At 43.6% G+C, this 25,477-nt stretch overlaps 1 protein-coding gene across 1 annotated transcript in view; it reads left to right on the top strand.

The window, feature by feature from the left end:
- Positions 1-14,205, top strand: part of cubn (cubilin (intrinsic factor-cobalamin receptor)) — a 52,301-nt gene extending 38,096 nt beyond the window's left edge. Inside the window, exons 48-66 of the mRNA XM_052483322.1 lie at positions 196-367; positions 683-886; positions 1,671-1,820; positions 2,120-2,241; positions 2,672-2,897; positions 3,131-3,318; positions 3,629-3,785; positions 3,890-4,039; positions 4,306-4,494; positions 6,922-7,048; positions 7,686-7,903; positions 9,166-9,371; positions 9,521-9,686; positions 11,408-11,616; positions 11,952-12,093; positions 12,265-12,446; positions 12,709-12,874; positions 13,180-13,415; positions 13,813-14,205. Of these exons, the coding sequence (XP_052339282.1) occupies positions 196-367; positions 683-886; positions 1,671-1,820; positions 2,120-2,241; positions 2,672-2,897; positions 3,131-3,318; positions 3,629-3,785; positions 3,890-4,039; positions 4,306-4,494; positions 6,922-7,048; positions 7,686-7,903; positions 9,166-9,371; positions 9,521-9,686; positions 11,408-11,616; positions 11,952-12,093; positions 12,265-12,446; positions 12,709-12,874; positions 13,180-13,415; positions 13,813-13,920 (3,318 nt within the window). The 3' untranslated portion in view covers positions 13,921-14,205. The remainder of the gene's footprint in view (positions 1-195; positions 368-682; positions 887-1,670; positions 1,821-2,119; positions 2,242-2,671; positions 2,898-3,130; positions 3,319-3,628; positions 3,786-3,889; positions 4,040-4,305; positions 4,495-6,921; positions 7,049-7,685; positions 7,904-9,165; positions 9,372-9,520; positions 9,687-11,407; positions 11,617-11,951; positions 12,094-12,264; positions 12,447-12,708; positions 12,875-13,179; positions 13,416-13,812) is intronic.
- Positions 14,206-25,477: the final 11,272 nt, after the last annotated feature.

Below are 25,477 nucleotides of genomic sequence, written 5' to 3'. Positions count from 1 at the left end.
TTGATTTATTTTCACATTTGCCTCCGTTTACTGTACAGTCATATCATCTAAGACTAAAATCTACTCAATCCTTCTAGCACATAATCAGCCCGGCCACATCCATGGTTCTTTCCATGCTTCCAGTATGACTTTATTGGTTCTAATGCAATTCTAATTGTTCTAACTGGTTCTGATGGCGTGGTTCTCCTCACTCAGGTGTTAAACGGCGTGTCGGTAACCGCCCCTCATATCGAGCGGCTGTGTGGCACCGTGCCAACAGGCTACCAGGTTAAGGCGTCGGGCAACACCATGACTGTCGTGTTCCGTACCGACTCCTCTGTCTCCAATGGAGGCTTTACAGCTACCTACTCCTCCAATGAAGATGCGTGTGTGTACAGCTTTACTCTCGTCTCCCTCGCAACTTTCCCCAGGGTGTTTAGTATAAGATCTAACTATAAGATTTTCTCAGGGTTTAATAAGGGTTAATAATAAAGGCGGCCATTGCCGTTTTGACCTCTTTCAAAGACATTTAAAGACACTTTTAATGCAAAGCATGTCTTTAATGTGTGAAGTGTGTTGCCATCCTCATAGGGATGTTAACATTTGGATTTGAATTATCAGAACTGCTCTCAAGGGAAATATCATACATTTAAAATACCCTTCAGTGCTTTCTTGTTCTAAACCTCTATGTCCTTCTCCATAGTGTGTGGTGGCATCCTCAGTGACCCAGCTGGAGGTAACTTCACCTCCCCGGGCTACCTCACCTCTAACTACAGCAACAACCTGAACTGTGAGTGGCTGATCCAGAACCCTACACAAATCAACTCGTCCATCGTGGTCATCCTAGAAGACCTGCACCTGGAGAACCATCAGACCTGCGAGTCCGACTACATAGAGTTCCGCCTCGGTGAGTCACAATGCTGGATGTGTCGTTTTGCTAATCGAAGAATGTTTGCGTCCGTATCCAAAGTAACTACTCATTGGGGCGGTTTCACAGACACAGATTTAAGCATAGCCGTAGAAACAAAATGTATATTTTTGGCATTTAAATTTGACCCCTTTTTTCTCCACAATTTTCAATCTTGCCTCATCGCTGCAACTCCCCAACGGGCTCGGGAGAGGCGAAGGTGGAGTCATGCGTCCTCCGAAACATGACCCGCCTAAGTGCACTCCTTAACACCCGCCAGTTTAACCCGGAAGCCAGCCGCACCAATGTGTCGGAGGTAACACCGTTCAACTGGCGACCGGGGTCAGCCTGCAGGCACCCAACCCGCCACAAGCAGTCGCTAGACCGCGATGAGCCACGTAGAGCCCCACCTGCCAAACCCTCCCCTAACCCGGATGACGCTGGGCCAATTGTGTGCAGTCCTATGGGACTCCCGGCCACGGCCCGTTGTGACACAGCCCGGCCACGGCCCGTTGTGACACAGCCCGGCCACGGCCCGTTGTGACACACTGCGATGCAGTGCCTCAGACCACTGCGCCACTCGGGAGGCCCTAAAAAGCACTTTTAATGGAGATCCTTCATTGAGCTTTCTTTTTATTCCAGGACTAATCATAATCTGTGTCTGGGAAATTTCCCCTAAGACCTAAGTGATAAAGACAAGTGATTATGTGCCTAACCGTTCTGTAACTGATCCCCATAAACAGGCTGTGTAACTGTGTGGATGTTGTGCATCTTCCCTTCCTAGGTGACTCTAGCGGGGAGCTGCTGGCCCAGTTCTGTGGCCAGACCACTCCGATGATTCCCCTGGTGGTGTCCACCCCTGAACTCTGGGTCCACTTCCAGACCAACCAAGCTATAGGAGACCTGGGCTTCAAGGCCAAGTACTTATTCTCCGGTGAGCTTAGCCCCATCTCTCACGTACAGTTTCTCAATGCCTCTAAACTCAACATTATGTGGTCCAAGCACCACTAGTTTTATTCTGAGGGATATCAGGCACAGATCGATGCTCCACTAAGGCATCAAGATATGAAATGTAGCATTACAAACTTCATAACCTCTCCATCTCCCTATATAGTGTGGTGGTTGGTAGACTGGGGAAGGAGGTATAATCCTGCCTTCTCAAACATTGACCTTTTTACTCAGCCATTGTGTCTAGCTCCTAACCTCTACCTCTGTCTCCTTACCTCCCTGTAGAATGTGGTGGTTGGCAGACCGGACAGGGAGGTGTAATCTCCAGCCCTGCCTACCCTAACCTCTACCCCAGCCCCAGCCGCTGTACTTGGTTACTGGAGGCCCCTGAGGGCCACACCATCACTGTGAGTAGTAGAGAATCCCTCAGCAGCATGTCCTGGAGCTGGGTTAAATCTTGTGTGTGTGTGTGTGTGTGGTTTGGTGGCTAAAGTTAGCTACATAGCTAACACTGTAAGACTAATATCAATCAGCATGTGAACTAGCTAGCTAGCCATATTGAGAAGTGAAGAGGATTTGTGATGCGTTTCTCTAATGTCTTCTGGTAGATGGTGTGATTGTTATATTTGTTTACCTGGATGGTCAATTTCTTAGGTAATAGTGACATTAATAGTAACATTGATGTAGTGTATGGTATTTATGCAGAGCTGGTGCTATAAATCAGATGGTATAATATAAACTCAACTTGTGCAACACAAACAGCCATCACATACCATACAGATTTACCTTAAAAACATTCAAACCACCCCTCCATTTACCCCCTGTTGTCCCCCTCAGCTCACCTTCAGCTACTTCAACCTGGAGCCTCACAATACCTGTGGCTGGGACTCTGTCACCATCTTCAACGGGGGCTCCCCAGGGTCTCCTGTGATTGGCCAGTACTGTGGAACCACCTCCCCAGGAACCATCCAATCAGGGTCCAACAAGCTGGTGATGGTTTTCCTGGCCGATCACTCAGTGTCCAGAGGAGGGTTTGTGGCCACCTGGTCAACTGACTCCTCAGGTAGGCTATGGGCCGATGAATGACCAGGATGTCGTCTTGCCCAGGGTTGAGGTCAACTCTTAAGATTCCAAGTAATCTTAAAAAGCAAGAATGGAAATCGGACTTGGAATTTCAGTTTACTTTCTGGATTAACTGAATTTATATGGAATTCACCCCAGCCCTGGTCTTGGGATTGTTCTGTGATAGTTGTGTGATATGTTGTGAAAATATGATGTACTGTTGTATCCCTAAAGGCTGTGGAGGAGTGATACACGCTGACACTGGTGTCATCAAGTCTCCCAACTACCCCCAGAACTTCCCTGCCAACATTGAGTGTTCCTGGACCATCATCGCCCACGAGGGTAACCACCTGGAGATGAACTTCAACTCTGACTTCCAGATCCCTGATGCCAACGGGCAGTGTCAGAGCAGCTACATCAAGGTGAACACACACTATTGAACCTCCTAGCTCCTACACTTGCTTGATAAGATTGCGCCCTCTATTAAAATAGCCTTTGGTATTGCAAGGTTGATGCTCCGCTGACATCATATGACTAAAATAATGAACCCAAGGAGTGGGAATTATTTTGTATAATGGTTCTGTGCAGGGGTGTGTGGTACGCCACTGGTTCTGTGGTCTGCTAGCTTCAGGGTGTGACAGCACTGATCCAGTTGACATCATCACTCCCTACTGTACAGTACATACTGAACATAACGTCTGTTTGTTACTATCTCTGTCGTATTACCTGTAGGTGTGGTCAGGTGATAGTGAGACCGCTGATGGACTGCTAGCTACAGGTTGTGGTACCACCGCCCCAGCCCCCATCATCGCTCCCTACAACACCATCACCACTAGGTTCCAGTCCACTGGAACCCCAGGAAGAGGCTTCTCAGCCAACTACATCACACGTGAGTAGAGTACTACTAGTGTATGTTAGGTACACATTTACAGTCGTAATATATCAGTGTATTTTAACTACTATAATGTTCTGTCCGTTGGCGTCTTCTCTCAGGGTGTGGAGCTAACTTCACTGCCCCCACCGGTCGGGTGGTGTCGCCCAACTACCCAGCCGACTACCCCTTATTCTCCGACTGTAGTTACCTCATAGACGTTGGACCCCAGACTGTTGTCATCCTGGAGTTCCGCACCTTCCAGGTAGAAGGTAAGAAGAAGGACCATCTAAATGGTCATCTTGGCTCTCCTGCAACATGATAGATGTGTAACACCTGCACAAGAGATTTGTCTCTTGCTCTTTGCTGTTGAGAAAGTCCGCCCGATACGCTGCTTCCGAAATGTGTGTCGCTTATTCTACCTTCAAATCACATTCATAATACTATGATTCATTTGACAGTTATTTTCCCCCAATGTTGTCCTAGCCTGTGTCCTTTGTGTCCTGTCCTAGCCTGTGTCCTTTGTGTCCTGTCCTAGCCCACTCCACGTGTATGTTTGACGGGGTGAAGGTGTACGGTGGTACCCACCCTACGGGGACCCCTGTGGCCACAGTGTGTGGCAGCTCCATCCCTGGGCCCTTCAGCACCCTGGGACCCATGCTGGTCAACTTCTACTCCGACTCCATCATCAACGACAACGGCTTCCTGGCGGAGTACAGAGCAATACGTGAGTTTCATGCTTCAAGTCTTGAGGCCCAATTCTAAATCAACCCTTGGACCCTAAGCCATCTACCATAGGTGTCCAACTCAATTCCTGGCCGTGCCTCTGCTGGTTTCTGTTATTTCCTTTCCTTTCCAATTTAGACCTAGACAACAAGGTGAGGAGAGTTCCTAACTACCTTCAGAGGACTGGAGTTTGACGCATTTGCTGTATGCACTTGAACAAATCTGAGAAGATTTTATTTGTGTAAGCAAATGTGGTAAAATGTCCACCTGGGCCTACAAAAGGCAAGGGGGAGCTATTACCATATTGAGTATCAGTGCATTCTGACTGGGTCTGTCTGAGCCTCTGGGCTCAGAGTTTTGGGCTTTTGGCCTCATAGTTCTGGGGTTGTTTACCATTAAGAGGGGAATGCTGCCGTTGCGCTGGCGCTCCATTCAGCCCAGTGGAGAATGTGAGGAATGGAGAGAGGCTGCGCTTTCTAACAATTAGAGGGGATTTGAGAGGAGAAGAGGGCTCTGGATACAAGGCCACAGCAGATGGATACCAGGCCAGGGACAACACATACACACAATAGACCCACACACATACAGTGCCTTCAGAAAGTATTCACACCCATTTTACTCTTTCCAAATGTTGTTGTGTTACAGCCTGACTTTAAAATGGATTCATTTGCATTTTTTTGGTCACTAGCCTAGACACAATAGTACCCCATAATGTCAAAGCGAAATTATTATTATTATTATTAAAAGAATGTAAGCTGAAATGTCTTGAGTCAATAAGTATTCAACCTCTTTGTTATGGCCTAAATAAGTTCAGGATTAAAAATGTGTTTAACAAGTCTCATAATAAGTAGCATGGACTCACTCTGTGTGCAATAATTGTGTTTAACATGATTTTTAAAAGTCTCTGTACCCCACACATACAATTATCTGTAAGGTCCATCAGTCGAGCAGTGAATTTCAAACACTGATTCCACCACAAAGAAGGGCACCTGGTAGATTGATTTTAAAAAATGAAAGGCAGACATTGAATACCCCTTTGAGCAGGGTGAATTTCTCTATTGGGTGGTGTATCAATACATCCAGTCACTACAAAGATACAGGCGTCCTTCCTAACTCAGTTGCCGGAGAGGAAGGAAACCGCTCAGGGATTTCACCATGAGGCCAATTATGACTTTAAAACAGTTTAATGGCTGTAATAGGATAAAACTGAGGATGGCTCAACAACATTGCAGCTACTCCACAGTACTAACCTAATTGAAAAAAATGTATATATATTCCAAATCATGCATCTTGTTTGCAACAAGGCACTAAAGTAATATTGCAAAAAATGTGGCGAGACAATTAACTTTTTATCCTGAATACAAAGTGTGATGTTTTGGAGCAAAAATACAACACATTACTGAGTAGCACTCTACATATTTTCAAGCAAGGTGATGGCTACATTATGTTATTGGTGTGCTTGTAAACATTAAGGACTGGGCAGTTTTTCAGGATAAAAAAAAAATGTAATTGAGCTACGTGCAGGAAAAATCCTAGAGGAAAATCTGGTTCAGTCTGCTTTCCCCCAGACACTGGGAGATGGGTTCACCTTTCAGCAGGACAATAACCTAAAACACAAGGGCAAATCTACGCTGCAGTTGCTTACCAAGAAGACCGTGAATGTTCCCGAGTTGCTGTAAATCAGCAAATTAAGTCAGTTTTGACTTAATTAAATCTACTTTCATTTTCACCAAATTCGATAACATTTCTAAAAACATGTGTTTGACTTTGTCATTACAGGGTATTGTGGTAAATGGATTAGATTTTTTTTGTTTGTTATCCATTTTGAATTCAGGCTGTAACACAGCAAAATAAATAAGTCAAGGGGTATGAATACTTTTCTGAAAGCATGCACACACGCGCACACACACACACACACGCACGCACGCACACACCCTTCAATTCATAAGGATTAAACACTGACCTCTAATATTCAGACATGCAGCCTGTCAGACAGAACAGTAAATACGTATCATCATCAGTAGCTAAATGACTCAGACGGGCACCCACACACTTCAGACAGGGCAGCCATTATAGCCTCTATAATGGGGGAGACACCACTCTCCATCAAGCCTTTTAGATGATTAATGTCTGGAGTGACAGGGTAAACGTGACTGGCTGCACATTGACAGCTCAGAGTAGTCAAAAACTAAAAGACTTATTGCTTTATTTTTTTGCATGCATCATAATGAAAACAGCTCTTCTCTCAGAAACCAAGACACACAACAAAATACAGTCTGAAAATAAACCGAATTCATTTAAGTAGGATTCATTCAAGTATATTTACTTCAAGTAGCAGAAAAAGTGGGAGGAAGGAGACTAATTAAGGGATTGGTGTTTCTGGTATGGTCAGAATGTTATTAATCTGTGTTTTGTTTTTTACTATTAGCATGTGGAGGTGTGTTCAACAGCACTTCTGGTACGGTCAGCAGCCCGGCTGGCATCGATAACTACCACCACAACATGAACTGTACCTACCACATCGTCGTCACTGAAAACAAGATCATCAACCTCAAGTGAGTCTAAGGGACATGCTGCTTTGTCTACCAACCCAGAGAAAGTCTAATAATGATCAGAAAACCAACATCATTCAAAATAAGAACAGGGAGCAAGTGCAAGGCTTAAGCTGAAGTGTTGACTTAGCCTAAAGCACATACGGACTGCATTCTTAGCTAACAATAAGTACCTCATGTCTGTAGTGTAGTAAGATCATTCTGATTCTGAGAACAGACTGTCCCATGTCCCCCGTTTCCACCTGCAGGTGTTAATGCCTTTGTGTCACACCATAACCCCCACACACACACACACACACACACACACACACACACACACACACACACACACACACACACACACACACACACACACACACACACACACACACACACACACACACACACACACACAGAGAGGGAGAGAGAGTGTGTGTGTGTGTGTGTCCCGGTGTATGAGGAAAGATTTCCTCTATGGACCAGGCACAGCCTAACTCAAAACAATTACTTTCCTCCTAAGGGACATTCTGTGCGTGGCAGTGCTTTAACAGACCCACATGAACAGGTTGAAACCTCTTCCAGAAAGTGGTGTCAGGCTTTAAGTGACACCCACATCTCCTCAGATATCCCATTACCCTCTGCCTCTTCTTCCACCAATCAGGTGGAACACCTTCCATCTGGAGGCATCGTCGTCCTGTCGCTATGACTATGTGATCGTGTACGACGGGCCCAACGCCATGGCTCCTATAATGGGGCAGTTCTGTGGCACGGAACTCCCGCCCGACCTCCAGTCCACAACCAATCAGATGTTTATCGCCTTCACGACCGACTCATCCGTGTCTGGGATTGGCTGGAGGGCCACTTACATTGAGACTCTGGGTAGGTCATCTTCTCGATTTGTCTATTTTAAAACAGTGGATGGTGTTACATTTTTCTTATCTAAGTGTCCCAGACACTATATGGGCTATTTGAAAACAACGGACTGTATCTATATAAAAGATGGGTAAATATCTTACATTGTCCTATACTTATTCAGGCCTCAAGCTACTGTCGACGTTCAGTTAATATAGTTTGTTTTACACTCACTCTAGAGAAGTGAGAGGCCAGGATTGTTGTTCTACTCTCTCCAATATTAACCCACATGTCTTAAATCGCTATGTGGGGAGTGGGGGGCTGTACATTCCCAATGACTGCCCCGCTGCGCATAAACAGCCTTTTGTCCATCCGATGGGCAGGGGGCCAGCCAGCCATATTAGTGTACTCAGACCAGGACAAAAGAGAGAGTGAGAGAGGCATTCTGCATTGCATCAAGCTAGTGAATAAAGGGCGAGAATGTTTTTTTTTTTTTTTTTAATCTCTTTTGCCATTTATTTTAATGCATTTTATCTAGTTGATTAGTGTTTGATAGTCTAGATACAAATGTCTCTATAAAGTGTAGAGAGGGTTGATTTGTGTTTGATAGTCTACTGTAGATACAAAAGGCTCTATAAAGTAGAGAGAGGGCTGAAAAAGAATCCCAAGATTCCGTCATTGTCATAGAAGAGAGCCATGGTGAATCACCCCACTCTGTGTTACACTTAAATCAATCTCCAGCTGTGGTTACCCCTGTTTCCCATGGAGCTGAAGGCCATCCGAGGGATGTGAGCAGCTGAACAGACTGGGCAAAGGGGGAAGATTTATGACGGCGCACACAAACACTCCTCTGTCTCTGGGAATGTTGGGAGTTCTATAGGTTTTAACACATTATGTTCAGTGTTCACAGCATACCCCCTCAGAGCTCAGACATCCAGTCCCTCAGTTAGTATTGATGCATACAGCACAGCAACAGCAGGAGGGACAACTGGGTATATGGGGACATGTGATATCTTGATGTGATATTAAATATCACTTGATGGGTGGATACTCAACAAGTACTGTTTTGAATGTGTACCACCCTTGTTTGACGATGTAGGCCTATACATGTGTACTAACAGCCTTCTTTGAGAATTCATGGATATTTAGTGCTATCTGCTGTTCACATATGGAAGCCTGCATGAGAGCTCCCAAAGCCCACACGCTATATCATAACTCTTTATCACATGTGCCCATGTCTTCCTCTACCCTCTTCCACTTTTCTCTTCCTCCCCTGTCTCTCTCTCCAGGCCCGGCACAAGGTTGTGGGGGTTATCTCTCTACACCTATAGGGATGTTTGGCTCTCCGGACTCTAACGGTGATGGGAACTATGAGTACAATATGGACTGCCTGTGGACTATCACCATGCCCATCAACAAAGTCATTAACCTCACCTTCTCCTCGTTTGAACTGGAGGGAACGTCTACATCTACCTGCCATTATGACTACGTCAAGGTTAGGAGATCTAGCATTCCTTCCATTCATTTGTTCACTCATTTGTTTATTTGCTCTCTCGTTTGTTCGTTCTTTTACTCATTAATCTGCTCTCTCTCTTTCTTTCTTTCTTTCTTCCACCCTTCTACCCTTCTACCCTTCACCATCAGATCTTTGACGGAGATAATATGAACTTCCCTCTGGTGGGGACGTACTGTGGACGTGATGTAATCCCGGGTCCCTTTGTGTCTGTTAGTAACTTCCTGACTGTACACTTCGTCACTGACAGCTCTATCAGCTACAGGGGCTTCAACGCCACCTACAGGGCACAGGACAGTAAGACACCCTTTGATCTATTCCCTTCCTTTCTTTCTATAAAAGTTCACCTGCCCTGCACTCATTGGCTAATCCATCACACTATTATTAATACAAACATTGAACACATATTTACAGTACCAGTCAGGTTTGGACAAACCTACTTATTCAAGGGTTTTTCTTTTATTTGTTACTATTTTCTACAATTTAGAATAATAGTGAAGACATCAAAACTATGAAATATCACATATATGTGCAGTAACCAAAAAAGTGTCACATTCTTCCAAGTAGCCACCCTTTGCCTTCATGACAGCTTTGCACACTCTTTGAAAACTCTCAACCAGCTGCATGAGGTAGTCACCTGGAATGCATTTCAATTAACAGATATTCCTTGTTAAAAGTTCATTTGTGGAATGTCCTTCCTTTATGCGTTTGAGCCAATCAGTTGTGTTGTGACAAGTTAGGAGTGGCATACAGAAGATAGCCCTATTTGGTAAAAGACCAAGTCCTTATTATGGCAAGAACAGCTCAAATAAGCAAAGAGAAACGACAGTCCATCATTACTTTAAGACATGAAGATCAGTCAGTCCGGAAATGTCAGTTTCTTCAAGTGCAGTTGCAAAAACCATCAAGCACTATGATGAAACTGTCTCTCATGAGGACAGTCACAAGAAAGGAAGACCCACAGTTACCTCTGCTGCAGAGGATAAGTTCATTAGAGTTAACTGCACCTCAGATTGCAACGCAAATAAATGCTTCACGGAGTTCAAGTAACAGACACATCTCAACATCAACTGTTCAGAGGAGACTTTATGAATCAGGCCTTCATGGTCAATTGCTGCAAAGAAACCACTACTAAAGGACACCAATAAGAAGAAGAGACTTGCTTGGCCAATCATGGTGGAAATCTGTCCTTTGGTCTGATGGGTCCAAATTTGAGATTTTTGGTTCCAATCGCTGTGTCTTTGTGAAATGCAGAGTAGGTGAACGGATTATCTATGCATGTGTGGTTCCCACCGTGAAGCATGGAGATGTGATGGTGTCGGGGTGCTTTGCTGGTGACACTGTGATTTATTTAGAATTCAAGGCACACTTAACCAGCATGGCTACCACAGCATTCTGCAGTGATACGCCATCCCATCTGGTTTGCGCTTAGTGGGACTATCATTTGTTTTTCAACAGGACAATGACCCAAAACACACCTCCAGGCTGTGTAAGGGCTATTTGACCAAGAAGGAGAGTGATGGAGTGCTGCATCAGATGACCTGGCCTCCACAATCACCAACCTCAACCCAATTGAGATGGTTTTGGATGAGTTGGACCGCAGAGTGAAGGAAAAGCAGCCAACAAGTGCTCAGCATATGTGGGAACTCCTTCAAGACTGTTGGAAAAGCATTCCTCATGAAGCTGGTTGAGAGAATGCCAAAAGTGTACAAAGCTTTCATCAAGGCAGGGGGTGGATACTTTGAAGAATCTAAAATATATTTTGATTTGTTTAACACTTGTTTTGGTTAATACATGATTCCATATGTATTATTTCATAGCGTTGATGTCTTCACTATTATTCCACAATGTAGAAAATAGTAAAAATAAAGAAAAACCCTTGAATGAGTAGGTGTGTCCAAACTTTTGACTGGTACTCTATATTAATTGGCGTGTGGGTATTGCGATTCACAAGACTGTGTGTGACTGTGTGTGCGTGCGTGTGTGCGTGCGTGTGTGCGTGCGTGCGCGTCATCCAGGACTCTGCGGAGGCACTCTGAACGCTACAAATGCGGTCCAGACCATAACATCTCCTATGTACCCCAACGCCTATCCACCGTTCATCTCGTGTCGCTGGGTCCTGGACGCCCCTCCTCAGGAGAGCGTTAAAGTAGCCGTACAGCAGTTCAACCTGCAGCCCAGCCAGAGCTGTAACACTAACTTCCTGCACATGAGTGACTGGCCTGTGGTGAGACAGGCTAGACAATTTTCTGTTGTAGCTTTTTTATGTGTTTATTTGTACAGAGTGTTCTTGGGTCACTTGAAAGTCACCTACAATTAAACGTTGTATTATATACTTAAATGTGTAGGATACTACTACTCTAGATGTCAGCTCTTTTAAACTGTGACAATAGCCGAAACCATTAATGTACTTGCATGCATACTTGCACCTCCTTGTGAAGCCGATACGTATTGCATGTCAGGACTGGGAATATTATTTTAGAAAGTCCGTCTTCACTCTGTGAGTCTCCTAAAAAGACTTACTCTAATGCCCTTAATCTTTCTGTATTGTGTGTTTCACAGGGAGACTACGGACAAGCACACAAGTTCTGTGCTGCGGACCACATCCCAGACTTCTACAGCTACGGAAGGACCATGCACATCGTCTTCAAGTCTGATGCCTTCATCACCGGCAACGGAATGAGTCTGACCTATCAAGTGGCAGGTATGGTGATGGCAGACTTCCAACCGTTAAGAGGCTCCCTCTTACCCTATTCTCCTTTTACTAGTGACTTATTTTAAACATTTGTGTTTGTCCCATGTCTTTATCTTTAATGTATTTGTCTGGTGTTTTCTCCCTTGTCTGATTATTCGTCTCTCCTGTGTGTTCCTCCAGGTTGCAGCAGGACCTATGAGCAGGCCTACGGCTACCTGAAGAGCCCCGACTGGCCTAACATCTACCCCCACAATGTCGACTGTACCATCATCCTCATGGCCCCCCAGAACAACTCCATCTCTCTGTTCTTCAACAGCTTCAACCTGGAGTCCCACTCCACCTGTAGTTATGATTACCTAGAGGTGAGGACACAGACTGTCTCAGTCTGCCACTTTACTTGATGCATGGCCATTTTATACCATACAAGGGCGTGGTTGAAATTCTCTCCTGACAGTCTGTTCTAAGTTATTTTTTTACGCCCATTTTCATATCTTGGAATGTTCCATTTTGATTGCATTTGGATGACCACATAAAGTTTATGCTTTATGAATTCTGTGTATCCCAGTCAGTCATTCCTTGGTGTTGTATGTTTATAAAAGGCAACGTCTCGTCCCTGTTCCTCAGGTCCGGAATGGCAGTACAGAATCTGCCCCACTGTTAGGAAAGTACTGCGGGTCCACACTTCCCAATCCTATATTCCCGGGCACCAACCAGCTTTACATGCGCTTCAAGAGTGACTTCTCTGGTGCCAAGGACGGCTTTGAGATCACCTGGACCTCTTCTCCAGAGGGTGAGTGATTTAACCCTGTAGGGTGTCCCCATCCTGAAAGACAAGAGACACATTCCTAGTCCTAAACCATCTCCTCCTTCTGTAGTTGACCGTATGATGCAACTGAGGCAATGGTCAAGATCTATCCATTTCTAATGACAAAATAGCTGTTTGGTTTATTAAAAAAGGAGCCTACCAAAAGGTTCTAACAGTGTATCTGTAGTACACAATTGTATAAGGGGATATCAACAGAGAAGTTGCTCGCTTTTATATTGTAGGTGTGTGTCTGTGCATGATGTGTATTTTCATGTGTGTTTTCTCCCCAGGTTGTGGAGGGCGGTTATACGGAGACCACGGCTCGGTGACCAGTCCTAACTACCCTGGCAACTATGCCAACGGTACCCACTGTGAGTGGGGCATTAAGGCTCCTAATGGGCGTGTGGTGACTGTCACCTTCGCCCAGATCAGCATTGATGACCCAGGAGACTGCCAGAACAACTACCTGAAGCTGTTTGACGGGAAAGATGCCAGCACTCCTCCTATTGGCCCTTACTGTGGAGCGGTACGTAACATAGGAATTCCTATTTCACTTTAGATGACTTTGTTGATTTGTTTCCATTTTATTGTGGGGAACGTAGGTATCATCGTACTCAACCTCAAATGGTCTTATTTTGGTGCGATGAACCAATAAACAATGAAGTTCTGAAAATGAACAGGGATTCGCACTAAAATATAGACCACTTATTTTTCCTTGCTTTTCAGCGGGCAAATGAAAATAATTGACATTTTATTGAGGAACAAAAGAGCATATCTGGATTATGTGGCATTTGTCAAATGTATCAATAGCGTTTATTATACAGTTAATATACAGATTATAACATATGATTAATGATTTGTCATATAAGGGCAAGGGTTCCGTTTTTCTCCCCTAACCCTCCCTTCTTTCTTGTCGTTCAAAGGAGACTAATATCGCTCCGTTCACAGCATCCTCACACCACGTCTACGTCGTGTTCAACGCCCAGTATTCTGTCCTGCCTTCTGGGTTCAGGCTTACATGGAGCAGCTGATAGGACACACACTCACACACATGCTTGTTTACAGATTCTCTAATCATGCCAGTGCAACTGGACATCTGCCATGAGATCTTAGCAGACCAATTAAATGTAAATAATGAAAAAGCTCTAAAATTGGACCATAGAATGTTTGAATCATCTGTTTGTAGATCATTTTCGAAAGAATGGCAAATATGTATTTTATGGAGTTGCAATTGGGTAATAAATGAATGTATTTTTTCATCTTTGATGTGCCAGCCGACATAGTAACCTTTTAATAAAAGTTATGTTTTAAATGTATTATGGGGGTATCTATCTTACAGGGCAGCAGTTGTATTGAATTGTAAATGCATGTATTCCATCAGGAGACAACTTTATGACCAGACTGACGTCCCACATACACATATTATTAGTGGAATGTATTTGGGTTCTGAGAAGCAACAGTCGTGCAAAACATGAAACAAGCTCCTTTTTCATTGGTAGGGATCTCTCTTAAAATACGTACATCTCTTAATCAAAATATGTTTTTGGTATACACTGAGTGTACAAAACATTAGGAGCATAGATGAGGATACGATAACCTCAGGTCTAAATATGCAGTGACAGTCCGAATATGTATTCTGTAGGGGCTTTGTTCCCTTCAATGGCCCGTTGTTGCTACATCAGGTTGTATCTACACTGAGTGCACAAAATATTAGGAAAAACTTCCTAATATTGAGTTGCCCTCAGAACAGCCTTAATTCATCAGGGGAATGGACTCTATATGGTGTCAAAAGTGTTCCACAGGGATGCTGGCCCATGTTGACTCCAATGCATCCCAAAGTTGTCAAGTTGGCTGGATGTCCTATGGGTGGTGGATCATTCTTGATAAACACAGGAAACTGTTGAGCGTGAAAAACCCGTTCTTGATACACTCAAACCGGTGCGCCTGGCACCTACTACCATACCCTGTTCAAAGGCACTTTAAGATTTTGTTTCTTGCTCTTTCACCCTCTGAAAGGCACACATACACAATCCATATCTCAAGGCTTAAAAATCCTTCTTTAATCTGTCTTCCCCCCATCCACACTGATTTTGGAGGTGACGTCAATAAGGGATCATAGCTTTCACCTGTGTCCAACTGGTCAGTCTGTCTTGGAAAAACAGGTGCGAGTGTTTTTTACACTTCTATGATGTTAATTCCATTTATCAACAGGAACATTTTGGCTGACCCTTATTGCTCACATTGTGTTTCCCCCCTATACACACACATGCATACTCCCCAAACACACACACACATTCTACACAAGCTCCCTGTCAGTGAGTGTGTCTAATTCCATCAGTTATTGGACTGTCTAATTTGAGTGGAGTTTCAAACCCTCTGGCTCTGCTAGTGCTCCTGGACACGCCTCAACTGACATGACACCTCTGACAGCCCTGATCAAACAGACAGTAAGAGAGAAGGAAAGAGGGGGATAGTAAAGAGAGATAGGAGAGAGGGGGTAGCAGAGAGCAAGAAAGAGGGGGCAATGAGAGGCTGAGAGAGAAAGTAGAGGGGGAGGGAGGAGAGAGATGGATAGCGGAGAAGGAGAGAGACAGATTGATAGCCGGGAGAGAGGGATCAGAGTAAATGCTGTCAGAACCAGACTTACACAGACAGTGCTAATATTGTTCTGACAGCTATGGGAGAAAAGGATCAGGAAGGCTAGCGCTCTCAGGGGAGTAAGAATGGTCTGAGGGACTTAAGCGGTATTATTCTGCAGGAACCAATGAAGGGACACCAGAAATGCAGAGTGTCACTTAGCGTGTACGGGTAAAGTCTCCCACAGCAGTTCTACAGACAAAAGCCCAGGTAAACATTTATAATAATAATAATATATGCCATTTAGCTGACGCTTTTATCCAAAGCGACTTACAGTCATGTGTGCATACATTCTACGTATGGGTGGTCCCGGGAATCGAACCCACTACCCTGGCGTTACAAGCGCCATGCTCTACCAACTGAGCCACAGAAGGACCACTTACATTTTAGTCATTCAAGACGCTCTTATCCAGAGGGACTTACAATAAGTCAATCACATGTATTCGTAATACCCTTTTTACATCAGCAGTTGTCACAAAGTGTTCATAAAGAAACCCAGCCTGAAACCCCAAAGAGCAAGCATTGTGGTTATAGTCACCAACACAAAGCCTGACAGCGCCATCCTCGCCAGGACAATGCTATCCAGGTTAGCATCCATGCCGTCCAGTCCGGGAACCACAGGATGGAGGGGGTCTAGGCCAAGGCAGAGGTTGATCTTGCCCCTCACATAGAGCGTCATACTGATCAGGTCGTTTTTGAAACACAGCATGAGGCCTCGCTCTCCGATCAGCTGCTTGTTCTGGTTGTAGGCAACAGTAAATGCAATGACTAGAGAGTGAGAGAAATTGGGGAAGTGTGAGGTGCCCTCTTACACTCAATAACTTTTTTCACCTGTAGCTGCAATGATTGCAGCAAAGCATCTACCATCACATCACACTACCACAGTGGTGGTAGTGTGATGGTGTGGGATGCTTTGCTGCCTCAGGACCAGGACGACTTGCCTTAATAGAAGGAACCATGAATTCCACTCTGTTTCAGAGAATTCTACAGGGGGATGTCAGGCTATCCATCTGTGAGCTCCAGCTGAAGCGCAGCTGCGTCATGCAGCAAGACAATGATCCAAATAACACAAGCAAGTCTACATCAGGGTGGCTGAAAAGCAACGCATTTAATGTTTTGGAAATCCAGACCTAAACCCGATTTGAGATTGTGGCAGGACATGAAACGAGTAGTTCCTGCTCGAACACCCACAAATGTCGCTGAATTAAAGCAGTTTTGCATGGAAGAGTGGGACAAAATTCCTCCACATCGATGTGAGAGACTGATCAACAACTACAGGAAGTGTTGGGTTGCAGTCATTTCAGCTAAAGGTTATTAAGTGTTATTAAGTGTAAGTGGGCAACTCCTTTTTCACACAGGGACTTTGCGTGTTGCGTAACTTTGTTTATAAAATAAATTAAATAAGTATCCACATTGTGTGTTACTTGTTCACTCAGTTTCCCTTTATCTAAATTACGTTTTGGTTGAAGATCTGACAAAATTCAGTGTCAAAAATGTGCAAAAACAGAGACAATCAGAAATGGGGGGAATCGGAAGTTTACATACACCTTAGCCACATACATTTAAACTCCGTTTTTCACAATTCCTGACATTTAATCCTAATAAAAATCCCTGTTTTAGGTCAGTTAGGATCACCACTTTATTTTAAGAATGTGAAATGTCAGAATAATAGTAGAGAGAATTATTTATTACAGCTTTTATTTCTTTCATCACATTCCCAGTTTTAAATTGTTTAACTTCTGTCAAACATTTCGGGAATCCTTCCACAATCTTCCCACAATAATTTGGGTGAATTGTGGTCCATTCCTCCTGACAGATCTGGTGTAACTGAATCAGGTTTGTAGGCCTCCTTGCTTGCACATGGTTTTTCAGTTCTGCCCACAAATTTTCTATAGGATTGAGGTCAGGGCTTTGTGATGGCCACTCAAATACCTTGACTTTGTTGTCCTTAAGCCATTTTGCCACAACTTTGGAAGTATGCTTGGGGTCATTGTCCATTTGGAAGACCCATTTGCAACCAATCTTTAACTTCCTGACTGATGTCTTGAGATGTTGCTTCAATATATCCACATAATATTTTTCCTCATGATGCCATCTATTTTGTGAAGTGCGCCAGTCCCTCCTGCAGCAAAGCAACCCACAACATTATGCTGTCACCCCCGTGCTTCACGGTTGGGATGGTGTTCTTTGGCTTGCAAGCCTCCCCCTTTTTCCTCCAAACATAATGATGGTCATTATGCCCAAACAGTTCTATTTTTGTTTCATCAGACCAGAGGACATTTCTCCGAAAAGTACGATCTTTGTCCCCATGTGCAGTTGCAAACCGTAGTCTGTTTTTTTTATGGTGGTTTTGGAGCAGTGGCTTCTTCCGTGCTGAGCAGCCTTGCTGAGCAGATTTTCCCATGATGTCAAGCAAAGAGGCACTGAGTTTGAAGGTAGGCCTTGAAATATATCCACAGGTACACCTCCAATTGACTCAAATGATGTCAATTAGCCTATCAGAAGCTTCTAAAGCCATGGCATCTTTTTCCAAGTTGTTTAAAGGCTCAGTCAATTTAGTGTATGTAAACTTCTGACCCACTGGAATTGTGATAGAGTGAAATAATCTGTTTGTAAACAATTGTTTTTAAAAATGACTTGTGTCATGCACAAAGTAGATGTCTTAACCGACTTGTCAAAACTGTAGTTTGTTAACAAGAAATATGTGGAGTGGTTCAAAAATGAGTTATAATGACTCCAACCTAAGTGGATGTGAACTTCAACTGTACGTATTTCACAGCACTGGAGCTAGAAGAACGTCTGAAAGTGAGCTTACAATGTAGCCAGTTCATAACTTGCTACATCATCACACACTTAGGCTACAGTAAATGAAGGCAATGGAAGCACAATTCGAGTTAGCCAGTAAGTTCCGGGTTTGCAATGAAAATGCTTATATTTTTCTTTCATTCTTTTTTCTTTCCTTCATATTTGTCTCCTCTTCATAATTTGGGTTGTTGTCCTCTGGATTGGTCATTGCCTTCGATGGTTTCGCTTTCTCAAAGTGCTTCAGAACTTTGACTGACATGATTGCCAATTGGACAAGTGTAGGACTTGGTTGTAGAAATGTGCGTGATAGAAGTTCTATAATGAACGCGATCCAATGCATAGCTTAAAGTCAGAGAAACATTTTCATTTAGTCTAATTATGCATTAATTTATTTCAGCCCTGAAAACAGGCCTAACCCCCATAGACTAGTTTATAACGTTAAAAACATCCCCCAAAACATATTGTAAAAAATGTAAAGAAAATTAAACACACCAGCAAAAGATAACGTGGGTTGAAAAGTGATGAGGAGTTATTATGCACTCTCCAAAACATTTCAAAGCATAGGTAACGACTATTATCTTCGTAAATCCATCCGGCGTGGACACCTACTGCATCAACAGGTTTAACTCAGCTCTACAGAAGGCCGTTAATGAAAAGATGTCATCAATCTTTGATGAGAAGGCCATTGTTGAAAAGGCTGCCCAGCCCCAAGAGAGCCCTGATGATACTACAAAACAGATGTTTAGAGGAGGAGGAGGAGGAGGAGGAGGAGGAGGAGGAGTAGAAGAAGAAGTCTAAAGAAAATAAAAATAGGTCTGAAAATAGTGAGGAGGAAAAAAACATTTATTTTTTATTTTTGACAGCTATGAGGTTGCAGGTTCATAGGTCCATGCCTTACACATATGGTTCCACAGTTATTGTATCTGAATATAAAGCTGGAATTCTGACCATGGGTAATTAAGGGTAATTAAGGTAATGAAGTAATTAAGATACAAAGGGTAGAGTAAGAGGAAGCAACACGATTCCAACAAAATCTTGTTGCACAACAAAATGTGTCAATATCAAACTGAAACTACAGAGTGTGGACATCATATCCACCACAAAAGTATTGTTATATTCAGTGGTGGAAAAAGTACCCAATTGTCATACTTGAGTAAAAGTAATTAAAAGAAAGTTTCTCAAGTAAAAGCGAAAGTCACCCAGTAAAATACTACTTGAGTAAAAGTCAACAACATCTGTTGTTTGTCATGTAGACTAAAGGGTGTGTGTCTTTGCTATAAAAGGCCATGATATCTTTTGTCATTGGACTCTCAACGAATCACCTAGGGGGGGTTCGTTGAAAAGCTCCATTACTGCAGTAATTAAAAAATAATGTTGGATTGTTTTGAAGAAATCTAAAAGTCTCTCCTTTTGATTACAATAATTCCACGACGCTCCTTTCATATTTTTAACCTTCTACCCATTAAGCTTTTCCATTTGCAGCCAGGCTTCCCTTGCTGAGTCTGAGTACCACAAAATATTAGCATTCTACCAGGCTATCTCTTTCTCTATGGCATTGGTTAATCGGATAGGGTGTAAATGAGGCCCTGTGGTCTCATCATCTGACCCATTATTACCCTTGCTTCTTACCTTGGCCCTCTCCATGCTTTCTTTAATAGACGCTCCACTGCTTTCATGATCTCTCTTTCTATGTCTTTCCACTACAGACCATTCAGATCCTTGACCCTCATCCTCCCGCTACATATCAAATCCAAATCTCTTCATTCAAAGACTCAATCATGGACACTCACTGACATATGTGGCTGCTTTATGTGATGTATTGTCTCTACCTTCTTGCCCTTTATGCTGTTGTCTGTACCCAGTAATGTTGCTACCATGTTGTTGTCATGTTGTGTTGCTACCATTGTGTTATCATGTGTTGCTGCCTTGCTATGTTGTTGTCTTAGGTCTCTCTTTACGTAGTGTTGTGTTGTCTCCCTTGTCGTGATGTGTGTTTTGTCCTATATTTCTGTTATTTTTAAATGTATTTTTATTTTTAATCCCAGCCCCTGTCCCCAGGGCAGGAGCGTTCCTCTGCGCCGATGTCCAGTCCAGGCACGACGTCCAGTCCTGCTCCATGGCAGGAGCCTCCCTCTGCGCCGGTGCCCAGTCCAGGCACGGCGTCCAGTCCCGCTCCAAGGCTGGAGCCTTCCTCTGCACCGGTGCCCAGTCCAGGCACGGTGTTCTACCCGGCTCCATGACCGGGCCCCGTGGTCTGGGCGGGGGCAAAGACACGCACCAGAGCCGCCACCGATGCTGGATCCGCGGGATGAGCAGATTTAGTCCTGCACCAGAGCCGCCACCAACACTAAATGCCCACCCGGACCCTCCCCTATAGTGTCAGGTTTTGTGGCCATAGTCCGCACCTTTGGGGGGGGTACTGTTTTGCGTTTCACAAATAAAAAGATGTGGAACCCATATCACGCTGCGCCTTGATCCGAATGTTATTTTGACGATCGTGACACATCATTTATAAACGAAGCATGTCTGTTTAGTGAGTCCGCCAAATTAGAGGTAGTAGGGAGGACCAAGGATGTTCGGTTGATAAGTGCTTGAATTTGACTATTTTCCCATCCTGCTAAGCATTCAAACTGTAACGAGTACTTTTGGGTGTCAACGAAAATGTATGGAGTAAAAAGTACAATATTTTCTTAAGGAATGTAGGAATGTAGTGAAGTAAAAGTAGTCAAAAAATGTCTAGCAAATTACAGATAACCGACAACCACTTAAATAGTACTTTAAAGTACAGCCTACTGGTGTTACTACTTGGTATTGAGATGTGTAATAAACCAATAGGGGTGTATATAGTAATTTAAGTAGTAATAAGTGATAGAGTGGGACATGGGACATACAGTGCCTTCGGAAAGTATTCAGACCTTTTGACTTTTTCCACATTTTGTTATAGCCTTATTCTAAAATTGATTAAATTAAACAAAAATCCTCAGCAATCTACATGCAATATCCCATAATGACAAAGCGAAAAAAAGTTAAATATATATATATATATATTCGCAAATGTATTAAAAACAGAAATACCTTATTTGTCATTATGGGGTATTAAAACAATGTAATCAATTTTAGAATAAGGCTGTAACGTAACAAAATGCGGAAAAAGTCAAGGGGTCTGAATACTATCCCAAAGGCACTGTATGAACACTACATATTTCCTACTCAAATATATTTGTATCCACTACTTAAAACCTCCACATTCCTAAACAATTCCCCCATGTTCATCAAACAAGAAATAATCTTATACAAACTTAATTGCATTTTTAGTTTTATTAAATTAATTAACATTGATTACATTTATTAAATTCCTTAATTACAACACTTTTAATCCATTTGAAGCCTTGTCTTCATTCAGCTTTGATTTAACTGTCTTCAGATTGTCTTTTTTGTTGGAGTCACATTTCTCTACCATGTAACCTTTCAGAAAATAAAGACAAGAACAAGCGACAACCAATTGTAACTTGTGCCATTACCAATAATCTGCTAACAGAGGTCACATAAGAGTGGCACAGCAGTCTAAGGCACTGCATCGCAGTGCTAAAGGCGTTACTGCAGACCCGGGTTCATTTCTGGCGGTGCCAGAACCGCCCGTGGCTGGAGTCCCAAATGACGGCGCACAATTGGCCCAGCGTTGTCCGGGTTAGGGGAGGGTTTGGCCGGTGAGGCTTTACTGCATCCGGTTTATATGGACCAACACAGCAGAAGCATCCCGTCATCTAAAAACTTGGCAGACATTGGATGAATAGAAAATGTTAATATCTTCAGCTGTGAGTTATATAAAATGCTAAACAACGACATTAAACTATTCAAAAAATATAAAGGAAAGTTACATTTACAGATGATCCCACCATAAAGGGCTGTGAAAGACAGAATACCGAATGATGGAAGATGATTACATTAGAGATTGTCAAACTAGCTAACAACCAACTACTTCCTTTGTGTTGGGTCATTGTCCTGTTGCAAATTAAACGATATAATCAGTCTATATATAGAGGCCTATGTTTTGCTGTAAAAATCACCAGCCCCAGCCTACCCTGAAGCTAATATCGTTGTCTCCCAGCTAAGCAGCAAACCAGATGGGATGGTGTATCACTGCAGAATGCTGTGGTAGCCATGCTGGTTAAGTTGCCTAGAATTCTAAAGAAATCACTGACAGTGTCACCACAAAGCACTCCCGTACCATCACATTTCCTCCTCCATGCTTCATGGTGGGAAACACACATGCAGAGATCATCCGTTCACCTACTCTGCGTCTCATGAAGACACGGCAGTTGGAACCAAAAATCTCCAATTCGGACTCATCAGACCAAAGGACAGATTTCCACCAGTCTAATGTCCATTGCTAGCGTTTCTTGGGCCAAGCTAGTCTGTTCTTCTTATTGGTGTCCTTCAGTGGTGGTTTCTTTGCAGCACTTTGACCATGAAGGCCTGATTCACAGTCTCCTCTGAACAGTTGATGTTGAGATTTGTCTGTTACTTGAACTCTGTGAAGCATTTATTTGGTCTGCAATTTCTGAGGCTGGTAAATCTAATTAACTTATCCTCTGCAGCAGAGGTAACTCTGGGTCTTCCTTTCCTGTGACGGTCCCCATGAGAGACAGTTTAATATATTTAATTTTTTATTTAACCTTAATTTAACTAGGCAATTACATTTGAGCTTGATGGTTTTTGCAACTGCACTTGAAGAAACTTTTAAAGTTCTTGAAATGTATTTGAGCTGTTCTTGCCATAAAATAGACTTGGTCTTTTACCAAATAGGGCAATCTTCTGTATACCACCCCTACCTTGTCACAACACAACTGATTGGCTCAAACGCATTAAGAAGGAAAGAAATTCCACAAATGAACTCTTTTTAAAAATGTTTACCCCAATTTTGTGGTATCCAATTGTTTTTAGTAGCTACCATCTTGTCTACTATCTTGTCTCATCGCTACAACTCCCGTACGGGCTCGGGAGAGACAAAGTCATGCGTCCTCCGATACACAACCCAACCAAGCCGCACTGCTTCTTGACACAGCGCGCATCCAACCCGGAAGCCAGCCCCACCAATGTGTCGGAGGAAACACCATGCACCTGGCAACCTTGGTTAGCGCGCACTGCGCCCGGCCCGCCACAGGAGTCGCTGGTGCACGATGAGACAAGGATATCCCTACCGGCCAAGCCCTCCCTAACCTGGACGACGCTAAGCCAATTGTGCGTCGCCCCACGCCCCACGGACCTCCCGGTCGCGACCGGTTATGACAGAGCCTGGGCACAAACCCAGAGTCTCTGCAGTACAGCGCCCTTAACCACTGCGCCACCCGGGAGGGCCTCACAAATGAACTTAACAAAATACACATGTTCACTGAAATGCATTCCAGGTGACTACCTCATGAAACTGGTTGAGAGAATGCCAAGAGTGTGCAAAGCTGTCATCAAGGCAAAGGGTGGCTACTCTGTATTTGTTTAACACTTTTTGGTTACTAAATTATTCCATATGTGTCATTTCGTAGATGTGATGTCTTCACTATTATTCTACAATGTAGAAAATAGTAAAAATAAAGAAAAATCCTTGATTGCGTAGGTATGTCCAAACTTTTGACTGGTACTACATGCATGACTTCATTCTCCCTAGCAGGACCCATAGACACCCAGCACTCACAGCCCTGTCCCCTGTCCCTTGTGCCTCCCAATAGCTAATATCGTTGTCTAGCTTGTGCGCACACACAAGCACAACCTTCTTTCATCTCATGTTTTTTTCTCTCTCCTTTTTTGGATGTGAATTTAGTAGTTAAATATTTTACAGTGCAAACAGAGAGTGGCCCTGAATCCCAGGTTTCTCCCCGGCACACAGTGAAGGCAAAGTTCATCTGTGCTGCAAGCATCTGTTGCCACTCACCATCCGCCAAATATAAATCAGTCTATATATAGAGGCCTCTGTTTTGATATAGAAATCACCAGCCCCAGCCTAACCTGCCTGAAGAACAAGGACACAGAAAATGAGAGGGAAAGAGTGAAAGGAAGAAAGAGAAAGGGTGGGAAGGATTGAGCGAGAGAAACGCGACGCAGGGAGTGTTGTATGGAGGCTCGTCAACCCAACACAGCCAAGCAAGAAGAAAGTAGCACTCAGCCAGGGGAGCCCTCTAGGTTTACCTCCTCCTGTTCTCACCAGTCAGGGTGATCTACGCTGGAGGAAGAGCAGGAGGAGGACGGGGAGGAAGCTCAGGTTGCAGTGTATTGTGTTATGGTGTCGTGTCTGAGCCAGGACACTAGGAGCCAGGCCAGAGAATGTGTCTCCCACGCAAGGTAATGTTAGGAAGGTATTACTACTATAGTGGGCTAGGAGACGGACTTTACTGACTGGCACCTGCCCAGGAATTCTACGACTATTGTGTGATGTATTCTTAAAATCTGTTTATCATCATGTGAAGAAAGAGAAAAGTTATTTGAAGGAAAGAAGCATTCTTTGTTCACTGTTATGCCCAGTTTTGGTTGTTTTCAAAAATGATTCATTAATGAATGATTAAATTGACTGTTGTTTAACCCTCAATCCAATAGATAGCCTACATATGGGTTGTCACTAGTGACCACAGCCAGAAAGTCAAAGTCAAAGTCAAAGTTAAAATCTGATTTTAAACCTAACCCTAACTTTAACCCTAACCTTAACCACACTGCTAACCTCATGCCGAACCCTGACCTTAAATTAAGACCATAGCTAATTGTTTTCATAAATTTTTATGACAGCGAATTTTGACTTGGTGTCTGTGGCAACTAGCGGCAACCCTACTGCACAGCAATATACAACGGATTGTTGTCCTATGGACAGAGTCTCCCACCTCAGCTGTAGATCTCTGCAGTTCATCCAGAATGATCATGGGCCTCTTGGCTGCATCTCTGATCAGTCTTCTCCTTGTATGAGCTGAAAGTTTAGAGGGACGGCCAGGTCTTGGTAGATTTGCAGTGGTCTGATACTCCTTCCATTTCAATATTATCGCTTGCACAGTGCTCCTTGGGATGTTTAAAGTTTGGGAAATCGTTTTGTATCCAAATCCGGCTTGAAACTTCTTCACAACAGTATCTCGGACCTGCCTGGTGTGTTCCTTGTTCTTCATGATTCTC

Source organism: Oncorhynchus keta, chromosome 28 (genome assembly GCF_023373465.1).
Source record: "Oncorhynchus keta strain PuntledgeMale-10-30-2019 chromosome 28, Oket_V2, whole genome shotgun sequence".
In the NCBI taxonomy this organism is placed as follows: domain Eukaryota; kingdom Metazoa; phylum Chordata; class Actinopteri; order Salmoniformes; family Salmonidae; genus Oncorhynchus; species Oncorhynchus keta.
This window is presented reverse-complemented; position numbering and strand designations above follow the sequence as displayed.